The sequence below is a fragment of the Erigeron canadensis genome, chromosome 5 (assembly GCF_010389155.1).
Source record: "Erigeron canadensis isolate Cc75 chromosome 5, C_canadensis_v1, whole genome shotgun sequence".
In the NCBI taxonomy this organism is placed as follows: domain Eukaryota; kingdom Viridiplantae; phylum Streptophyta; class Magnoliopsida; order Asterales; family Asteraceae; genus Erigeron; species Erigeron canadensis.
Window position 1 is genome coordinate 17,771,631 of NC_057765.1, and position 21,854 is coordinate 17,793,484.

The 21,854-nt window shown below is 34.7% G+C and overlaps 3 protein-coding genes and 1 pseudogene across 4 annotated transcripts; 1 reads left to right on the top strand and 3 right to left on the bottom strand.

The window, feature by feature from the left end:
- Positions 1 to 1,112: 1,112 nt before the first annotated feature.
- Positions 1,113 to 1,810, bottom strand: LOC122601276. Its single transcript, XM_043774041.1, has 2 exons — positions 1,566 to 1,810; positions 1,113 to 1,497 (listed from the first exon to the last, which is right to left on the bottom strand). The coding sequence occupies exons 1-2, from the start codon at positions 1,808 to 1,810 to the stop codon at positions 1,113 to 1,115; spliced, it is 630 nt and encodes a 209-aa protein (XP_043629976.1).
- Positions 1,811 to 2,774: 964 nt separating this feature from the next.
- Positions 2,775 to 4,012, bottom strand: LOC122601277 (annotated as a pseudogene).
- Positions 4,013 to 5,460: 1,448 nt separating this feature from the next.
- LOC122599562 (ATP-dependent Clp protease proteolytic subunit-related protein 3, chloroplastic) lies at positions 5,461 to 13,608 on the top strand. Of its 2 annotated transcripts, XM_043772084.1 has the most exons (10): positions 5,461 to 5,829; positions 7,637 to 7,738; positions 8,407 to 8,529; positions 10,936 to 10,995; positions 11,670 to 11,766; positions 11,842 to 11,915; positions 12,770 to 12,823; positions 12,910 to 12,993; positions 13,068 to 13,199; positions 13,329 to 13,608. In XM_043772084.1, exons 1-9 carry the CDS (start codon positions 5,551 to 5,553, stop codon positions 13,161 to 13,163), a joined length of 969 nt encoding a protein of 322 aa, XP_043628019.1. In that variant the 5' UTR covers positions 5,461 to 5,550; the 3' UTR covers positions 13,164 to 13,199; positions 13,329 to 13,608. The 2 variants fall into 2 exon arrangements, with proteins under 2 accessions (XP_043628019.1, XP_043628020.1); XM_043772085.1 differs by lacking the exon at positions 8,407 to 8,529.
- Positions 13,609 to 20,779: 7,171 nt separating this feature from the next.
- Positions 20,780 to 21,501, bottom strand: LOC122601278. Its single transcript, XM_043774042.1, has 2 exons — positions 21,403 to 21,501; positions 20,780 to 21,343 (listed from the first exon to the last, which is right to left on the bottom strand). Exons 1-2 carry the CDS (start codon positions 21,499 to 21,501, stop codon positions 20,780 to 20,782), a joined length of 663 nt encoding a protein of 220 aa, XP_043629977.1.
- Between the last annotated feature and the right edge of the window lie 353 nt (positions 21,502 to 21,854).

The window sequence follows — 21,854 nt, forward strand, 5'->3', positions numbered from 1 at the left end:
TAATAATAATACATCTTGAAAAGTTGGAAAAGTGTTTCAAACTGATCTATATCTATTATTTATTAAATTAAATGTTACATCAAAAGAAAGCAATCTTATATATTGAAACCATGAAAAATTTACGTGAGGTTTGAAAAAAAAAAAAATTCGATCTGCAAAAAAGATAAATTCATTAATTTAGGATTTAAATACTTTCGTGCTGATAACGTATTATAATATGAAGAGAAGAACTGAGGGAGGAGAAAAGAGAATCTTATTAATTAGGGATAACAATAGGGTTACTATAAGCCTTATATTTATAGGCTAAGAAATAGATTAATCTAGAGGATACAATAACTCTAATATGGAAATGAATATCCATTCTATATAAAATATTCATAATAACTTAAAAATTTTCCTAAAATTATAAGAGCATCTCCAAAGGAAAAAAGCTTTTAAAAGCTTTTTTTAGTTGCCACCTCATACATCAACACCTTCAACCTATATAAAAAGTCTTTTATTCTAATGGTGGTTTTTTTAATAGCTTTTTTTGATTGAATACGTATTTATTGTTCAATATATACAACTTATCCTCATCTATGTATAATGCACAATATGACTCTCTTTTACAATAAAGAATGTAATAGTTCCTTAACAACCATATATACATACGAATGACATGGAAATATTTGCAACAAGTTGACGAATGACATGGAAATATTTGCAACAAGTTCTGCTTTCTAAACTTTACTATCATGCCTTAGTTACATTATGTTTCGAAACTATTTATAAACAAATTTTCTAGAACACACAAGTGGTTAACAATATGGACTTATATGGACTTTGCAAAAGTTCAAATGTTTGAATCCCACTATATACGATCAAGTGGAGGTGGACAAAATTGATATGTCATCTTAATATTATATGATGAAAAAGAAAAAGTTATAATAAATTCAAGAACTCGCGACGAAAGACCTTCAAGAACGTGATACAGTAATACTAATTTGAGAACTCTTAAAAGCAAAAATTACATAACATTGAAATTAAATTAGCTAGAGATTACAACACACACCTAAATTCCATATTTTCCTTTGATTTCAGAACACAACAAATTATGATAGGCCAATTGTTCTTCATTCAATCCTTGAGTACTTTGAGATAAAATCTTTATTTCTTTCAATTCTTTTCGAAGACTTATAGGATTCTTTTATATCTTTGATGTTCTCATTAACTTCATCTATTCGAGCCATACGCAAAGAGTTAGTTTGGTTAATCAAATCTCTTAAACTATCATTTACTTCGACATTTGATGTCGTTGCTTTTCCCTTTCTTTTACCCAATGCTTTTTTTTTCCCAATTGGACGAAATTCTACTTCATCATCGTCCTCAACATCGATGCTTGTTTGCACATCGGATGATTGCACATCCGACGATGATGTGTAACTACCAGACGAGGTTGTCTTTGTTCTCTTCGCATTACCATCATCCATACTTCCACCACTCCATTTTGGCTCTTTTCTAATAATTTCCCACGCATGCTCATATCGGAATTGTTTTTTGCATCTTGAGTGATATATTTGTCTTACCTCTCCTTTATTTGGTCATCAGACCATCCACTATCATACTTCTTTTCCACATTAATAAATATTTGGTTAAACTCGTTACTGATAGGAAGTAGTTGATACCAATGCGCCTTTACTTTTGATTGTGTTCTAGAAGAAAAAGATTTTCTATACTCGTTATAGTACTCAGTAATGCGGCGCCAAAAATCTTTACCTTGTTGCCCATTTCCGGTGAAGGTATCGGTAGAAATAGTTACCCATGCACTCATGAGTAATTCCTCTTCACCATTAGATCAACCCTCATTCTTTTTTTTTTTTTTTGTGAAAAATCAAGATCATCAATGTCAATACATACTTGAGGGGAAAAAGAAAGGTTGTTGGTGTGAGTGTTACTTGGTCCAGACGGGTGAATATAACCTACTTGTTGTGTTTACATTGACAAATCAAAATTTGGTTGACGATTAAAGTTTCCATATGTTGGAATCGGTTGTTGTGGGCGAAGATATTGTACAAAGCCGGTGGGAGGGGGAGATTCATAATGTTGTGGGATTTGATAATCTTGTTGTTGTATGTTTTGTTGTGTAATTTGGTAATCTTGTTGTTGCATGTTTTGAGAATTTATAAAGTTATTAAAGAAATTTGGGGGGGGGGGGGGGATCCATTTCTAAAGGTTAGTAAAAGAGTAAAAGTTGGTGATGTTGCTTGTTTATTTTGATGTATATATCTACAATATGAATTGCAATTTGTAGATGAACTTTATGTCTCCTGTTGTTTGATGTAAATAGACAGCGAATATATTCGCTCCATGTCTCTTGTTTGAATTTGTTTAAGCTTTATGCAGAGAATATAATCTTGTACATAATCTTGTTAAATGTCTTCATAGAACAGAGAATATATTCCTTTTATATGTCTATCACCATGATGCAAAATGTGACTTTAATTTGTTGGATATCAGGCCCTTTGTGATTTCTATATACTGTGTTTGTTAAAGAATATAAAAGATAGATAAGAAAATTTGCAGAGACTTTTATGATACAAAAGAAAAGGTTGTACATTCATTCATAGACTATTGGCTAGCCTTACAAATGCATGTTAACAATGAGACAAAAACTAAAATACCAATTCAAATAACTACTCATTGTAACATAGAAATAAACACATGCTATATTTTCACGTAAAGAGACTTGAAGATTTCTTGTCACGTACATGCTTTATCAAATACTACGTAAATGCTTAACCAATTTCCCTTTCCCAAATATGCTCGATCAAATCTAATCGTAATTGGTTATGGACTTTTTTGTCACGTACTTCACCACTCCTTTTGATGTATTGGTTGAATGCTTCAACAGATCCATTGATAACTGGTTTTAGAGGATCCCCTTCATCATCTGACCAAAGAATAATTGCATTTCCTTCATTCTCTACGATCATATTATGCATTATGATGCATGCTTGTATGATGTCGTTCATTGTTCTTGTGTGCCAAAATCTTGCCGCTCCACGTATGATTGCCCAACGCGATTGAAGAACTCCAAATGCTCGTTCAACATCTTTCCTTGCAGCCTCTTGCATTTGTTTGAATTTTATTCTTTTCGGATCTAGTGGAGAGGAAAAACCTTTCGTGTAGTTGTTTCCATTGACAGTAAAATTGACTTGAGGAGAACATCCTTGTAGCACATCATTGAACATTGGAGATTGGTTTAGTACATTGATATCATTGTTTGATCCCGCAACGCCAAAAAAGCATGCCAAATCCAAAGGTCTTGAGAAGCAACTGCTTCCAACATAATTGTTGGCACACCATGATCACCTCGGGTGTATTGACCTTGCCAAGCAACTGGACAATTTTTCCAAGCCCAATGCATACAATCAATACTGCCTAACATACCCGGGAACCCATGGTGTTCTTCATGTAATTGGAGTAAACGTTCAATATCTTGAGCGTTTGGCTTTCTCAAGTACACATGCCCAAATATTTTGATTACACCACGACAAAACTTCTTTAGACATTCGATAGAGGTACCTTCTCCTATCGTTACATATTCGTCATTTTGATCAGCGGGAGTGCCATATGCTAACTGTCAGATAGCAGCCGTGCATTTTTGTAACGGTGAAAGACCTTGTTTTTTACAACAATCTTCACTAAGTTTAAAATAGTCCGAATCATTAGACAATGCGTTTACAATTCTGTTAAATAGTTCTCTTTGCATCCGGAACCTTCGCCTGAAAATATTTGGTGGGAACACTGGTCGATGGGAAAAATAGTCCGCAACAAGACGCTCGTTTCCTTCATCACGACCTCGTTCAATATGTATTTTTTTCCGTTTACGATGACTCGAACTTTTAGCTTCATATTGGACTTCGTTCTCTATGAGCATCAACAACATGTTTTCATGTGTATCATCTCCTATTTCATAGATGATAAAGTCATTCATTTGTACCAAAAGTTGTTCGATAACTTCGTCAAACATAGTTTAGTAAGGAACGAATGAGAAAAAAATGTGGGAATGAGTTTATGTCGATATGATGGTATTGGTAATTACTAGAATAGTTGTTGGAGTGCCATAAAATAGAATCTAGGTGATACACTCATTTATAGTAAAAAAAAAAAGACTAAAGTGAATGAATGATTGAAGTCTTGTCTTTTTCCTTTTACATTACTATTTTATGTTTCAATTCTTTATATATCGTTATTTTTTTATAATTATAATACTAATAAATATTCATACCAAACAAAACTTGTACTAACATGTGCAGGAGGTATAAATTGATATTGTAAATTAACAAGGTTAGTAATAAAACTTGAGGGGTAAAAGAGAATTTTAGTTAGAAAAAAAAAGCTTGATCATTTTCAAGCTTTTTATCAAAAAAGTCTTTACTTCCAATGGTGTCAAGTTATTCAAAGACTTTTTTCTTCTAAAAAAAGCTTTTGATCAAGCACCATTGGAGTTGCTCTAAGAAGGTGACGTATGTTGTCCAGTAATTTTTTTTTAGTCTTACCGATTTGCTACTTGATTTTCGCAAGTGGTTGTCTTTATTTATGTGTGATTTTGCAATTCTCATTTAGGCATTTCACTAAGCATACGTCGACGAGCTCGTCGATGTAGCTAGCTTAAGGAGTAACCTCGTCGATGGCTTGTTCCATCTTCTCGTTTCGTTGGGTCGAAGAGGAAAGACGAAGGCAGGGGAGCGTGTGGGGGACCCATCTCAAATGTAAACAAAAAAAAAATGCTTTTTTTCAAAAATTTTTAAAAATAAACGGCTAGTTGGTTTATTTATTTATTTATTTATTTCCCACTTTTCATCTATATATACTACCTTCTCACATTTCCTTCTTCACCACTTTCCATTTCTTCACAACTCATTTCATATTTTCTTCACAATATCAACAAACTCTTTTACTCCCACTCCATCTCTAAACCATGTCAAACAACAACGAAAACCAAATTAACGACATGTGGACTCACTTTCTAGAAAACCCGATGCCGGGTATGCCCCCGATGCCGGCTATGCCGGCTATGTCGTCAACTAACCAAGGCCAAACTAACCGATGCCGGCGACGACGAGTAGTTATTTTTTTAATAATCGTAATGTTTTATTTTTCCTTGCAATGTGTTTTTTTTTAACTGTGTTTTTTTTAGTGTGTTATGTGTTTTTTTTTAATGTTTAATTGTAATGTTTTTTTTTTTTAAATTTAGTTGTAATGTTTTATTATTAATAAAATTAAGTAGTTTTTTAATTTTGTATAAATATAAAATAAAATAAATAAAAAGTGTGGAAGAGGGGTTATAGGGAGTGATTATGGAAGAGACGGATGAAGAGAGAGAAAAGCTGATATGGCAGTGTGGAAGATGTGTGGAAAAGTCTTCGCTTAGTGTAAGGCCTTATATTCAAGGGTTACAATTGTCCAAAAGAAAAAAAAATATCCAGACATTACTTACCTTCTTGATTCCTTTGGGAATTGATAAAAGAACAAACAAACTTCTCTATCTGTATCCATCGTTCACAAATGTCGACGACCACCCTAATCCCCTGCTGTTCTTCAGCTAATATCATTTCTTCATCACGGCAAACTACCACTACAATTAGGGTGTGTTCGGTACTTGGTAGAAATAAAAATGCCCCGTTACTACCACCGTTAAACCCTAAAGACCCATTTCTTTCTAAACTCGCCTCCATAGCCGCCGTTACGCCACCCGAAAGGCTTCTCAATCGACCTGCCGATTTGGATACACCGCCTTACTTGGACCTTTTTGATTCCCCCACCCTCATGGCTACTCCTGCCTCAGTAACTAACATCCTTCCTCTTCTTTATATTTCTTTTTCTTTATGCTTTATTTAATTACTATGTTTAACCTATTTGCCCTTTGTTGCTGCTTGTTGCTGTTGTTTTTAGGCCGGTTTTTACAATCTATGTAGTAACAAAGTAACAACCTTGCCCAATACCCGTTTGTAAGGGGGAGGTGAATTGTAGATACCCTTACCTAACGAATTGGAGCACTAGAGCTATCTAAAAGCAACGTACTTTTCATTTTGTCCCTCGCCTTTTTATCTCTTGTTTAACCGTCATACTTTGAAAATTTGTCCTGTTTTAACCGTGGTGCAACTCAAAATTAATAAAAGACAGTAAAATCTTGTTGACCAAAATATAAGTGGCATATACTCATATAATCTTACAGGAGGTGATTTGACACAAGTCAGGTTTCTAGCTACTTATGCTTAAAGCCTCCAAGCTTTATTCAACTAAGGTTAAGGAACTTCCTGTATCACTATCACAAGTCACAAACTAAAATTTTCCACACACAAGATTCCATTTTATCCCAATTTCAATTACGGAAAAGAAAGAAAGAAAGAAAGAAAGTGCTCAGTGTCGCCTTCCGCGGGTTTTGAGCCCCAATACCTCGACGGTGTATGGGGAGATTAAATAGGGCAAGTGTTAAAAGTATCATAGGTTAATTAGGCATAAAAAAGTTAGTTATCACATGAGGGAAAAAATTGTAAATTCTGGCCCAATGTTAGATAAATATTCCTACTAAGTAATTCCCGTATGTATTCCCGGTTGAGTTTTGGGATCAAAATAAAACTTAACTTTTGGTTCTAAAAAATACGTAGAAATACTAATGAATTGAAAGCGACTTGTCTTATAAGATTACTAATCGGTCTCCTTATTTCTCACCCCCTCCCTATCTTCCATTTTTTTTTTTTTTAATCATTTACATCAAACTATTGGATTGCCAACCCATTTTGCAAGTGAGAAGAACTAATCTTCACAATCTTTTTCCATTGATCGTGTCCGTATTTTATTAATACTCTTTGCACATTGCAAAAGACCTGAGCTCAAACATATGGCAATATAAAAGAAGAAAGGTGATTTGAAACATAGCTGGGGGTTCATAGCCAAAATGGCCTCTTACAATTTCTTTCTTTAGGCTTCTTCCACCCAGAATATTGGAAAATATACCAGTTACTAATTTCTTTAGGGACCACTGCATTATTTCCATTTATAAAAGCCAACTTAGACATCAAGCATGCATTAGTCGTTGATGAGCTTATTAACTGATTCATATTAACCTCTCTTTGCCTTCGGTGTGGCCTTTATATAGCGATTGCAAAATCCTTTTCGGTTAAACGCTCAATTATGATTTTTGTATATTTGCTTTCGAACCAGCTGGGGCTTTTCTTTTCCTTCACCATCGTAGATGGAACTACAATTGAGCTCAAGTGGTTTGTAATGAATGGTGCTGATTCAAAAACGGGGGAAATGCCGATGGACGACTGACTATGAGGATGGATGATGATTTTTCTTACTGAAAATGATTGTAGGAAATGAGGCCTGAAGTTCCCATTTATCTTGCAATTGAGTGGTGAAACAAGCAACACCTTTTAAATATTGTCATTTTGTCGAAAATGAATATACAAGCGGCTTCTTCTATCACTATTAGGCATGATGAGTTTTAATAATTCGAAATATGTGTGGAGATTGGATTAAGGATATTTTATCTACTTTAGTACCATGGAGGCCTTATATATGGAACATATTTTTAAATGCATAATAATCGTTGTCTTTACAATAATAATACTAATTTGTTATATAGGTGGAAAGATCCGTATCTTACAATGAACACAGGCCAAGGAGGCCTCCTCCAGACTTGCCGTCATTGCTACTCCATGGAAGAATAGTGTACCTCGGCATGCCGGTATCTACTTTAGTTTCTTTCATGATTCTTTTTTTTTTGTATATACACAAAACAAAGGGGTATTGACTATGACTTTCTTGCTTTTATTTTTCTTTAGTTTATTTTGGTTATTGTGCTTCCTTTGTTAAGAAAGCTCAAAGGCTTTTCATCTAATTTTAGGTAGCCTTTAGACAATCAGTATTGTTAGCAACGACGTTGTAAGCAATTTATATAAGAAAGTGCGAAGAAGTGTTGTAGTATGATGTGAGAAAACACAGAAGAAAGTGGAGTTGGAATAGCGAAAGCAGGGTTTGAATCGTGGCTTTAGTTTGTACATTTGGAAAACGTTTCTTTTTATATTGTTGGTATTATTTTTTTTAATTAGCTATTTGGAAAGCGATTAATTTGGCATATCTTATCATTTGTGTTTTTATAATTGCCAAAGTGTTGATCATAACTATAGTTGTTGAGCAGAATAAGCTTTGCCATGCAGAATGGGTGGTTTTAATGTTTACCAATGGATGGTCTTCACACACTAGTGAACTTGTAATGAACACAACATTAGCTTATCATATGCTTGTGTGCTTTTGTTTTGCAACTAATAGTTCACTAAAAATGTCATAGGACTGTTTATTTTATTAGCAGTTCAATGACTTGTACTTATGGAGACTTCTGTGATTTTGTATCAGTTGGTGCCAGCAGTTACAGAGCTCATCATTGCTGAATTAATGTATCTGCAATGGATGGATCCCAAAGAGCCTATATATCTCTATATAAATTCCACCGGAACTACACGTGATGATGGTGAATCGGTTAGCCTTTTCTCTTTAGCTCCCCTCTTCTAGGTTCTGTATTGCGTTTACCTGGAGAAAATAAAAATCTTGGTTGATTATGTCTTGAGTTCTTCAGTTTTCTAAGCTGTGATTTAGAGTTAATTGCAGGATTCGTCCCTGTGGTTTACACATTTTCGTGGATTACATCCCTGCTCAAGATTTTTAGCCAAAAACGTCCTAACTGCTCAAATTCGTTGCACATTACATCCCTGTGACTAATGGCGACAAGTTTTTCTTCGTTAGTCCAGTCATGTGAATCGCATGTGAGGTCAATTTCGTCTTTTCCCCACCCACAACCCCAGCTGACCCCTATTTCTCTTCCTTATTTATCTGTATATATTTTATATTTTATATATATATATATATTATATTCAAGAAAGAGATACAAATAAATATGAAGAATCCGAATTACATAAGCCGCATCACACTTAATTCACACAAAACTATCCTCAAATCTCTTCAAAAAACACCGTGTATTTCATATTCTACCACCAAAAACCCATTTCCACTTCAATACGATATGATTATCACACGCCAACCACAACAACCACCGCAAACCACCGCCAAATGCCAAACCCCAGAAAGATTCCTAGCTGGGTTTTGAAGATTGGGTCGATATAAAGCTACAAAATAAAGAACAAGAAAAACCCATGTCGGAAATCATGGATAAAAGTAATCGAAAGTATTACAATTAGCACGAAATAGTAAGAAAGTTGATGATGGTAATAAGGTTGTTGAATTGAAACTAGAATTGAAACCCATACTCATTCCCATTCTGATTTTCACTACCCGCACCACCATTTTCCTTCACATTTCTATCATTCGAAACAACCGAAGAAACCGATGAACAAAGCGAAAAAGAAACCAACTTCGGTTAGAAGCTAAGGCTAGGGTAAGGGTTTTGTGAGGAAAAGAGAAATTAACGAAAATTACTAAAGGGAAATTATTGGAGGAATCGAAGAGGCTCACGCCTGGTTTGAGAGTGAGAGTTGATCGGAAAGAAATTGGGTACAAAGGGAAAGGGATAACTGATCAGAGGCGGTAGAAGTGGTGGAGTGGTGGTGATGGGTGGCGGAGAATCAGGACCGGAAAGAAAATTAGAAGATGATGATGGAGAGATACATATTACTATCTATATATATAATCAAGTTTCAATCTTTTATTCAAAGTTTTTATGTTATGTGTTTGTATATTTATATATACAGATAGATAGTAATGGATACAAATACATACAGAGAAAAAGGGGGCATGTGTGTAAGTGTGTTGTAGGGAGAAAAGACGAAACGGACTTCACATTTGGGTCACGTGACTGGACTTAACAGAGAAAAATTGATGTCGTTAGCCACAAGGATGTAACGTGTAACAAATTTGAGTAGTTTGGACGTATTTGGCTAAAAATCTTGAGCAGGGATGTAGTCCACGAAAATGAGTAAACCACAGGGACGAATCCTGCAATTAACTCTGTGATTTATTTTTGTTTTGGTGTCCTGTGAATGCTTTCTCTTTGAGTTCTTCCAGAATATTTCCCAGTTGTGACAGTTTCGGACCCATTAACTTAAACTTAGGTGGTTTTGGATTATTTTGTTTCTCTCACTGGTCATAGTAGGAGTGTAGGACATTTCAGTATTTTGGTTAAATAGTTGATTTGTCAGAAAGTTGCCAACAGTGTATTGAAACGATTACAGCCTTTTATATTGCTTTATCTGGTTACATTACTTTTTTATGCCAAGAATTAGCCTTTTATCCTGTTTGGGTCTGAAGGACTTTATGGCCAATCTTTCATTTTCAAGGTAAAAATAATGAGCCATGGGTTTTTGACTTCTTAATTTTATTGCTTTGTACCCATGTTTTTAAAATTTTTGTCTTCATCTGGAAGAGAACCCTACTCATTTGTAATAAGGAGTTTGACAACTCATTTGGTAATAAGCCATTGACTTGTGATCATTGTCAAACTTTGTAATTTTTAAACGTTTCAGTGAATATAATGACTTTTGCCAGAGAAAAATATTGAAAAAATATTTACGGGGTAGTGTTAGCAGTTCAACTGGTTTGGTCAATCCAACAACACTGGATCTGTTTGATTAATTACTACCTTCCCATAGTCACATCTAGTATTATCATTTATTTAATCATTGTAAGCATATATTATGGTTTTGGTTTAGCCCGGGCAAAGCTGTAATGCTTTTATTTTCCTGATGATGGGATAAAGAAATATTTTTTCTGTGGTCTTCACCGACAAACTTGGATGGTATTTGTTTTTAGCTCATATTATTGCAAGATTTTCTTATAAGTTGTTGACGATAAACCTATGCTTTCCTCTGTGATGTCTTTCTTAATTGCAAATGAACAAATATGCAATCTGTTGACTTTACTTATTATCATCAGGTTGGAATGGAGACCGAGGGTTTCGCGATTTATGATGCTATGATGCAATTGAAAAATGAGGTAAAATGCTTGCCTGTTATTTATGACTCTTTAGTTTTTTTGTATTTTTGTTATGTTTTTAGTTATTCTTTTTCTCTTCAACCATAAGCGTGAAAACAAATACTTTCATACAATTAAGCTTCAGCATTGGAAGAAGCTGGGATCTACCTTATGCCAAGATAATAATGCCTTCTGAGGACCCTGATTTTGCTGATCAAATACTCTAGATGTAATTAGATTGTATCTGCATTTATTTATTTGTCTAGTTTTTCAGTAAACCTCCCACTTATCTTATAATGTGAAGCTCATAGTCTACAACTTAGTTTGTACTTTATTATATATTACATAGACTGAACTTATCTCTTTTTAGGTTACACACAAAGAAATTTTCGTAGGAAACTAGTATACTTCTCTATTGAAGGGCACCAATTACTCAAAACATGTATTCTTTTCAAAACCTCACTCTTTAGATATATCTGTACACACATGTTCTACATTAATAAACTTCCTTATAACAATGTTACGTTGGTTTGCCAATATATAAGTGGTCATAGCACATAATTTGATGCTACAAGTCCTGAAACATGCAGTGACTGCTGATGGCCTATGATTTTTTTACAGTTTCATACTTTGCGGACCAGTTGATCTTTTGAAACTGTCTTTTCGACTTTATCTTTAATACTTTAAAGGTGCAGATACACACTGTTGGAGTTGGAGCTGCTATAGGGCATGCATGTCTCTTGCTTGCTGCAGGGGCTAAGGGCAAAAGGCTTATGATGCCACATGCAAAAGGTTCAGTATAATTTTTATAAGATATCCTACACATTTTTTTTCATCTATTCAGAAGTGTTTCTTTTTTCTTTTCAGCTATGATACAACAGCCCCGTGTTCCATCATCTGGATTAATGACAGGCAGTGATGTTATCATACGTGCAAAGGAGGTTTGCCTTACGCCTTGTTTCTAACTCTTCGGAGTCGTGGGACCTTATTCACCAAATGATTTTATTATGTCCACGACGTTACTAGCTTGCCCCGTAGCCTTATCTTCAGCTAAATATCTGTTATGCAAACGACTATACAGATTTTGGATGAGAAATTATGGAGCTTATAAGAGCTATATGTTTATTAAAACTCCAGCTAAAACATTTGTTTCGCCACCATAGTTTATGTGCTTATGATCATAAGCTACTTGAAGTAGCTTTTAAACTCAAGTTTGAGCTTATAATATGCTAAATTTCACAAATAACTTTCAAGAAGTTGCAACTTTCATTTGAGTTTTTATGTCATTTTAAACTTTCCAGCTACAGCTTTAGCTACAACTATTTTGCCAACCCTTTATAGAATACATAAGCTTGCGCTTCAGGCTATTTTCACCAAATATACCCTTTGTTAATATAATGGTATGCTTATTTACTTGAACATACTTAAATGGACTTTTTGCTCTCAGAATACAGCATAACATTCCTTTACTTGCTCAAAGTCTGTCATTAAAAAGCATGCAAGTATACAACTTCCTAAATCCATATATCGGAAGTTTTATTGTTCTAGCAATATTGTTTTTATATGTTTGGAAAAATGTTGAAGTAGACATAAAAGTATATGTGGGGTCAACCAAACTCGTATTGACATGTTACCCAAGTGGCTCATATTGCTAACTCTAGCGGGTAAATTAATATGGTTCACATATGGTTTGAGAAACGTGATGGCTAAATGGTAGTTGTTTAAGTAGGTAGTATAGTTTTGCTTGATATCCGATCTCTAATTTTGGTTTGGGATCTGGATCTTCCATCTACAGGTAATCATCAACAAGGACACACTTGTAGGCCTCTTGGCAAAGCACACTGAAAATGTGAGTAATTATACCCTGCTTGATTGTCTATAGAACTTAATGTGCATATAAATTAAAATTTCATTGGATGAATGATACTTTACCAGTCAGTGGAAACTGTGACACAAGTGATGAGGAGACCTTTTTATATGGATTCCACTACAGCTAAAGAGTTTGGTGTAATTGATAAGGTACACATACTCATCCGTGTTATGTTGTGTAATTAGTGTTCTGGTTTGGATGATGTGATTTCTTTGTTTGTTAGATACTTTGGCGTGGTCAGGAAAAGATCATGGCAGATGCTGCTCCACCAGAGGCATGGGATAAGAATGCCGGAATCAAATCTCTCGATGCAATGTAGCTTCTTAAATCTTAACACAAACTGCTTATGCTCTAGGTAACCACCCTTTCTTCACCGAAGCAGCCTTTGTGAGATTTTTTTTTTTTTTTTCTCATTGGTGCATCACTTGAAAAATGCAGTATTATTTTTAGTGAGCTAATATTGATTTATTCTTGCGATTTGCAGTTCATTTTCTGCTATGAATTGGTGACGGGGAAAGATTTGAACTTGACGTATAAATTTCATTTCATTTCTGCAGTTCATGACTTACATTATTGTTTGCTAGTCAGATGGGTAAATAGGGAACATGTCAGTTACTCAAAGCATTCATTATGTTTAGTTGTTTACAACCTCCTTAGTTGCTTGGCTACAATGCAAGCTACACACTTGACTCCTACTATGTATCTTTGTAGTATCGTAAGATCTTAATGAGCTTTGATGGTGTGTAAAACCACATTGCCCATGATTTCACCGCCGAATTACGTGTATCGTAGATACTTCAAAGTTATAACCGATAACAATTAATGTAGGAAGTGCTCTATACATATTACCTAGTTTGGAAGCTAATATCACAATCTTGATCGCGGTCACTAATCTGTAAGTTGGAAGATATGCAGTGCAATTGTGCAAATTGAAGTTTTTACCTTTCGGAAGTGTAGTATTGTCAGATGCATTGTAGGGATGTGCACGGGTCGAGGCCCGGCCTGAACCGCGATGACCCGCGAGAGCATGAAAAATGGAACCGTGACCCAGCCCGTGAAGGTCGGGGTCGGATGGATCACGGGTTTCTTTCACAATTTTTCAGTTTTTGGCTTTGCCTGACCCGGCCTGGCCCGACCCGTGCAACCCGTGATCCGCAAATGCACTAAAAACGTGACCCGTGACACGACCCGTTAGGGTTTCGGGCGGGTCGGTTCTTGCCGGTTTCGGATCGGGCGCGAATTTCTGGGTCTTCTGCTCATCCCTAGATGCATGTATAGGGTATTCATGGGATGTCCCGAGGTTCGAAATAAACATTCACTAAGTCGTCGTCAATCTAGCCTTAATACTAGAGTAATTCATTTAATTTTGTGAGTCGTGGATAGACTAATGAGTAGTCATAAATTCATTATTTGTGGAAACAATTCTATTTATGAAAAATTAATTGAATTATTGAAGTCGCGTAACCGTTAGTAAACGGGAAAATTGTACGATGGAAATATTAGTCGCAAGTGAAAATTATTTTTCAATAATAATAATACCAATGATAACTACAATCATTAAAAATAAATAAAGACAAATAAAATTATTTAAAAAGTGTAAAACTAATATTATAACTTAATGAATACGAAAGATAAGATAAAGAAGAAACATATGAGAATTACCTTCATATACATATTGATTTCAGTTTATATATTTTTTTTTTTGTAGTTGAATAAAAAGAGAAACAAAAAGTGTATGACCAAGATCACAATTTAATCAATACGAAAACTAAAAAAAAAAGATATGAAAATTAACTCCATATAAATATTGATTTCAGTTCACTTTTTTTTTTACAACTTTAGTTAAATAAGAAGAAAAACAAAAAGTGTCGAGTTCATAATTTTAAAAATACATACCAATTCATCAACAAAGATCATCTCGGACGATTTGATTTTCTTTTGATTGTTCCACTCCGAAATAGTCCATACATGTACAGCACAGAGTCGTAAATGATGATTAACATGTGTTGACTTAAGATCTTCAAGATGAACTAATATGGTTTTATTTTTTGTTGTTGAAGAATAAGACATAATGAATTTATAATGGACAACAAACTAGATTAAAAGTAACATAAGAATTCAAATAATAATGGTTAAATATGAACAAAGTATATAAATAAAAAAACCGTTTTGGTAGTCGATTGTAGTTTTTTTTTTGTCGTATGTTTTTTTTAAGGGTTGAGAATATGTGAAGGTTTTTTCTAGGTGGTATATATATAGATAATAATAATAATAATAAAAATTTTATAAGATTTTTTTATTAAAGGTCGGACATTTTTTATTAAATAAATATTTAAAAAATAAAGAATTAATAAGGATGGAGTATTAGGCTAAAGGAGAGGGATTAGGGGTGCCAAGTGTACTTTCAACTCCCTCTTTTAGTTATACAGTATTATAGATAGAGTTAAATACTTTTTTCGTCCCCGAGGTTTATCGCTTGCTCACTTTTTGTGTTCGCCGTTAACTTTTGGCTATAATCATCCCTGTGGTTTACTTTTCGTCCTTTGGTCCGTTAACCCCTCACGTGCAAGTCACGTGAGAAGTAGTTAAGTCTTTTGCAAGCTACCTTTCCTCGTGCAAATCACATGCAACAATATATAAAATCTCACCTGGCCCCATGTTCCCCAAGTTTCATTCTAATCGTCCATGTGGTTTCACCGATGCAAAAACACACAAAGAACACAATCAAATTCCATCATATTACTCCACCACCATGAAAAAACAGGAAAAATGGCTAAGGAGAACCATGGTTTGTATATTTTGATTTTATTATTTTTAGGGTTTTATATGATTTTTTAATTTTAATTTATTAATTTAATTTAATAATTATCAATTTTTTGTTGTTTACAAACGATTACAAAGGGATGCTAAGCTTAAATGTTCATCATGGTAGTAAGATCATCACAAACCCTAAAAGACAATACGTAGATAGAAATGTTGATTCTTTTGATTTCATTAACTTAGAAGACTTCTGTTTGAATGACATGAATGAAATTATTAGGGAGATTGGTTATAAAAATGGGTTATTTTATTATCATTTTATGGTACCTGAAAGTAATTTAGATGATGGGCTTAGGCCATTAATATGTGAAATGCATATTGATATAATGAAAAAATATGTTTCTACGTATAAACAAATTGATGTTTTTTGTGGAACATGGTTTTGGGATATGTATTGACCAAATTAGAGAATAAACCCCTGAGCTTGAGAATGAACCAATTATAGAGAATGAGGTTAGTTTAAGAAAGAGAAGCAGTAGAAGTGAGTGAGGATAGTGAATCAGATGGTCAAGAAGAGAGTAAAAGTAGATCAGTGGGAGATGACAGTGAGGATGTTGACTTTGAACCTAGAAAAGAGAAGGATGTTGGGGATGATGAGGATAGTGAATAAGTTAATGAAGCAGTTAGGGAGAATGTGAGAAAAAAAGACAATATACCACTTGAGAAGGGACCGGTTAATGATATTGAGGTAAACATGAATGACTTTCAATTTAACTTTGAACCAGAAGGTTTGCAAGAATAAGAAATTAAAAGGACAGAGAGTGAAGCAGTTAAAACAGTTGAATATACACCACATATAGATGAACTAAATGTAAATGAAGAGTTGTTAGGCATTGACTTTGATGATTTTGATAGTGGGCCCGATGATGACACCATAGAAGGACAAAGGAAGAAGGAGTTAAAACAATTTAGGAGAAACAACTAAGTGAAGGCATCGGCTCAAAACCAGTTTGTTAAGAGCAAGTTTTATGTGACTCAAGTGTTTGGGTCAAAACATCCCGTGAAAGAAATGGTCAAAAGTCATGCCATTGAAACTAGGAGGGACACTAGATTTGTGAAAAATGACAAGGAAAAGGTCAGGGCAAGATGTTTTGGGACTATGCCTGAACCTAAGCCAAGATACACAAAGTCTAAGGTTACTATAAAGAAACAGCAATTGGCTTCACCAGAAAAAGAAAAAAAGACCAATGAAGAGGGTGTTAAGGGTTTGCATGATAATGTAAAGGGTGTTAAGGGTCTACATGACAATTCTAATGGTCAAAAGGGTAATAACTCAAAAGGTAAGGGGGTTGTTAGGGACTGTGAGATGGAATCTGTTGAACCAAAAAAAATAGTCAAAAAGGTAGAAAAACCCACATGCCCATGGACTTTATTTGTTTCCAAGAGAAAGATGGATGGTGAAGACATTAATTGAAGAACATAAATGTCTACAACTAATACATCTTAGGTAGTGTAACTCAACATTTATCATGAAACAGATAATTGGAATAGTAGATGTAGATCCAAAAATCAAAGGAGCTGTAATTCAGGATATTATCTCAAAAAGCTAACTTATTTACTTGTTTGTTTATTTACTTGTTAATTTAACTTCTTCTTTTTTTCAATTTATTTACTTGTGAATTTATTAAAGGTATTAATTGGGAGTCAAAAGGCTGACAACTTCTAGGGCAAAGAGTAGAGCAAAGAAATTGCTTGAAGGAGATTACAACCAACAATATGCAAGGTTGAAAGATTACTGTTTCGAGTTGCAGTAGAGAAACCCAAACACAACAATCAGGATTGAATCAAATGTAGAAGCAAATCCTAATTCAGAAACAAGGTAGTTCAAAAGGATATATGTCTGCTTAGGCCCATTGAAAGAGGGTTTCAAATCTTGTAGGAGAGAACTGCTAGGATTTGATGAAGCCTTTATGAAAAGACCATATCCAGGACAAGTTCTAACTGCAGTTGGGGTAGATCCTAACAATGGAATCTATCCCCTGGCATATGTTGTAGTTGAGGCAAAATGCTTTGATTCATGGAGATGGCTTCTAATTTGATTAGGAGAAGACCTAGATCTATCTCAAAACAGTAATTTCACTTTCATGTCAGATAGGCAAAAGGGTTTGGTACCAGCAATTGCTAGAATGTTTCCAGTGGCTGAACATAGATTTTGCTTAAGGCATATCTATGAGAACATGAGTAGGACATTCAGGAGTGAAATCATAAGAGCGATGCTATGGAAGTGTGCAACCAGAACTACTGAGCAGAAATTTGAAGTTGTAATGGAGGAACTGAGATATGAAAATGATGATGCTTACAAGTATTTGAAGACAGTACCTCCCAAACAGTGGAGCATGGCACATTTCCGGTATGCATATGTATAATTTTATGATTTTGTTTTAATATATCATACTTTTAAGTTTAAATACCATAACTACATATTTAATACAGGGAGGGCACATTGTGATATACTATTGAATAATATTTGTGAGAGTTTCAATAGTAAGTTGCTTGAGGGTAGGAAGAAACCAATAATTAGTTGCCTAGAGTATATTAGAGAGTATCCCATGAAAAGGATTGTGATTGTTCAAAAGATAATTGATACACAGAAGGGTCCATTGACACCTACAACTTCAATAGTATTTGAGTCCATTAAGAATGCTGCAACCATTGTACTGCTTTATGGAATGGATCACATAGATTCCCGGTTAAAGATTCATACACAGATCAGTGTGTAGTTGATATTAAGGATAGGACATGTAGTTGTAGAAAGTGGCGGTTGACTGGGATGCATTGCAAGCATGCAGTTTGTGGTCTTTGGAATGCTAGAGATAATTCTGTGCAGGTGGGGATAGTTGAGGATTGGGTTGATCCATGCTATAGGTTAGATACATGGAAAGAGGTTTATGCTTTTAAGATAGAGCCAGTGACTGGGTCTTCTTCATGGCCAAAGAGTACTTGTCCAACTAAGCATCTCCCTCTTGTTCATAAGGCTCAAGTTGGCAAACCTAAGAAACTAAGATAGAAGAGTGTCATGGAACTAGAAGAAGGAAAAATGGTTAAAAATGGCAAGCTTAAAAGGGCCGAGAAGACTGTTACTTGTTCAAAGTGTAAGAACAAGGGACACAATGCAAGGCAGTGTAAGGGTCAAAAACAAAGTCAGACTCATAGTCAAGCTACTCAATCCAGGAAAGGTATGAAGAGTAAAATTGAAGTTGGTGATGCAAGCCAATCTGGTGCAGGTGTTAAGAGGTCAAGAAACCTGGTGGTGCAAGTCAATTTGCAAGTCAACCAGTGGGAAACAACTAATACCAATTTGATTTTGTTTAAATTTGGTTGTAATGTTATATGTTTCAGACATTATCTTATCTTTTGCTATTATGTTTAAGACACATTGGTTTTGTTTATTCTTTTGAATGGTTCTATTTTCCCACTATCTGTAAGACAATTTGAAAGCTTGTATTTTCGTACTTTGGTATGTAATTTCAATGGTTGCATTGCACTTTCTTTACTGCTTTTTGTTTAAATGTTCGTATGTAAATATTAGACTTTTGTCAAATTGCAATTTGGTATCTATTGTAATTTTGGTTTACACTTTTGTCAAACTGCAACTGCATTTTGTTTATAACAACAAGGATTACAAAAATGTACAACATTACAATAATTACAAACTTAATTTCCATTCATCTAACATAATACATTACAAACATTGTTCTGGGATTACAAGAACATGTATTACAAGAACAATGAACCAAAATATAAACCAACTAGCTAAACCAACCAAATTAGCACCTATACATCTAAAAACATATGAAAAAAAACCAGCTAAGAACCAAAAACTTCTTCAATTTCTTTACTTGACCATTTTTTTCCTTCAAATTTTCCTCCATAGTGTAGTTAGCTCTTAGCAAACCAGGTATAATGTCCATGAATCTTGTACACATTGGTGGATCTACCCATCCAATAAAGCCACAATTATTTGATCCTTGTTAAAATAAAACTTTTATTTCCATGAAAATAACAAAATCAAAATGCTAAAAATTGGGGGTTTTGATTACTTACAATACGTGAACAACTATAAAGTCGACGACCTAGGTTCCTTGTAGTCCATGATGTTCGAACAATTGAAGCCTTTCTACACACACAGTGAACAACCATTTGTGATTATGATTTTATGAATGAGAGAGAAAGAAGAGATGGTAAAAAAGGGAAAAACAAAAGTCTGCTTGCTTAATTGTGTGAAAAATAAGAAAATTTCATTTTTTTAGGGATATATAACGAAAATGTGTAAAGGGAATTCCGAAATTGCCCTCACGTGAATGGCACGTGCAAGGGCCAAACTAAAAAGTTATAACGACATGGACGAAAAGTAAACCACAGGGATGATTATAGCTAAAAGTTCACAGCGAGGATGAAAAGTGAACAAGCAATAAACCACAGGGACGAAAAAAGTACTTAACTCTAGTATATAATAAAGAAAGTTTGTGTGAATAGTGAAACAACTTGGCTGGCTGTTGGGCTTAACATGTCTATTTGAGGATTTTTCCCCATTTTGGATAAAAGGGTATTTTAGGACAATGTTAGATTTATATTTACCCATCGATGAAGTTTATGCGTATTGACAAAATTACCAATACGACTAGGTACAAAACGTACACAAATCAAGAAGCAAAGCAACCACCTAAAATATGGAACGTGACATGCCACTTCCATACTAAACGAAAAAAAATAACTAGCCAAGCTAAATACTAGCAACAACAATAAATTTCAATCATCTATTCTAGTTGGCAGCCATGAGTAACGAAGAAGACAGCTTCCAAATGTCCAAAATCTTCAGCGTGGATCCACCATTCTTGAACTTGAACGAAAGTAACTTGAGTCTAACCATAGAAGCTATCACTTCAATTAGTTTGCTGAGTAGATCTTTTCTTTTGTTGAAACAATTTAGTGTTCCGTTCTTGCCACACAAAATAGTTTGTGGCCGCAAGCACTAGTTTAGCAACGATCGCATCCGGTCAATTTTTCTTTGCAAATGGCATGAAAATATCTATAATAGCACCCCAATCTGATGGAAAACTATCAAGATGAGCATTCTTACAAATACCTTTCAAAACTTGATCAGAATATGCACACTTAAAGAAAACGTGTGTGAGAATCCGGCTGTCCATCACAAAGCGCATAGACCAAAGGTGTTGTTGGTGACACATCCCATGGCCTTAAAATATCCTGCATCTTCAGTTTACACTTCATAAGTAGCCATAAGTGAAACGAATATTTCGAAACACAATGAGCAAACCAAACCACATGGTACCAAGCAATCTCAACAGCACGTGGACGAATGACTTCCCAAGCCTGTGAAATAGAAAAATCAAGCAAAACTCCGTTTCTATTTCTCCAGCACAGCTTGTCATCTTTATCTTGAGTTAAAGCAGGGACACTAGCATTTGGGAGTATAGCCAGCCATGTACTCGACCAATTCCAGTTTTGGAACGTAATTAACTCAGCTACCATATCAGAACTGTTGTAAGTTGCATTAGATATCAAACAGACAGATAAATGGTTATATAAAGGGCTTGATTCAGACCAATTGTCGAACCAAGCAGAAGTGTTGCGACCATTGCCAAGCTTCGACCAAAAGAACTGACGAACTAATGGCCTAAATGCAAAATCTTCCTCCAACTCCAAGATGGGTTGCCTCTATATGGAATACTCCAAAAATTATTATCCTTAATCTTATACATATGGACCCAACATACCCATAACGATTCTTTCCTAGTTAGGAGGTTCCAAATATGCGTTGCCATCAATGCAACATTAAAATGAAACAAACTGTGAACCCCTAACCCACCCTCCATCTTTGGAAATAGTGGAGGGAGGGGAGGGACCAAGAGGTGCCCAGCCTCCCCCAACGGCCCAAATTGTAATGATTTAATATATAGTCCACGTCCAACAAAGTTATATGAAGCCCTCCTTAAGCCCATTCCACAATATCTTGTTTTCCAATTTCCATGTTATTAAAATTAGTTTAGAAACATTACGATAGAGTCATAAACTGTACCTCAATTTTCACAACTGCTTCGATTCTTCTATTTCTATTATTTTTGCTTCCACCTAATTATGTATTTTATTTTAGATTATTGTATCTATTTTTTTTCTTTTTAATGTATTTCTTTTTAGTATATTGTTTTTTCCCCATGTTTTGTGAATT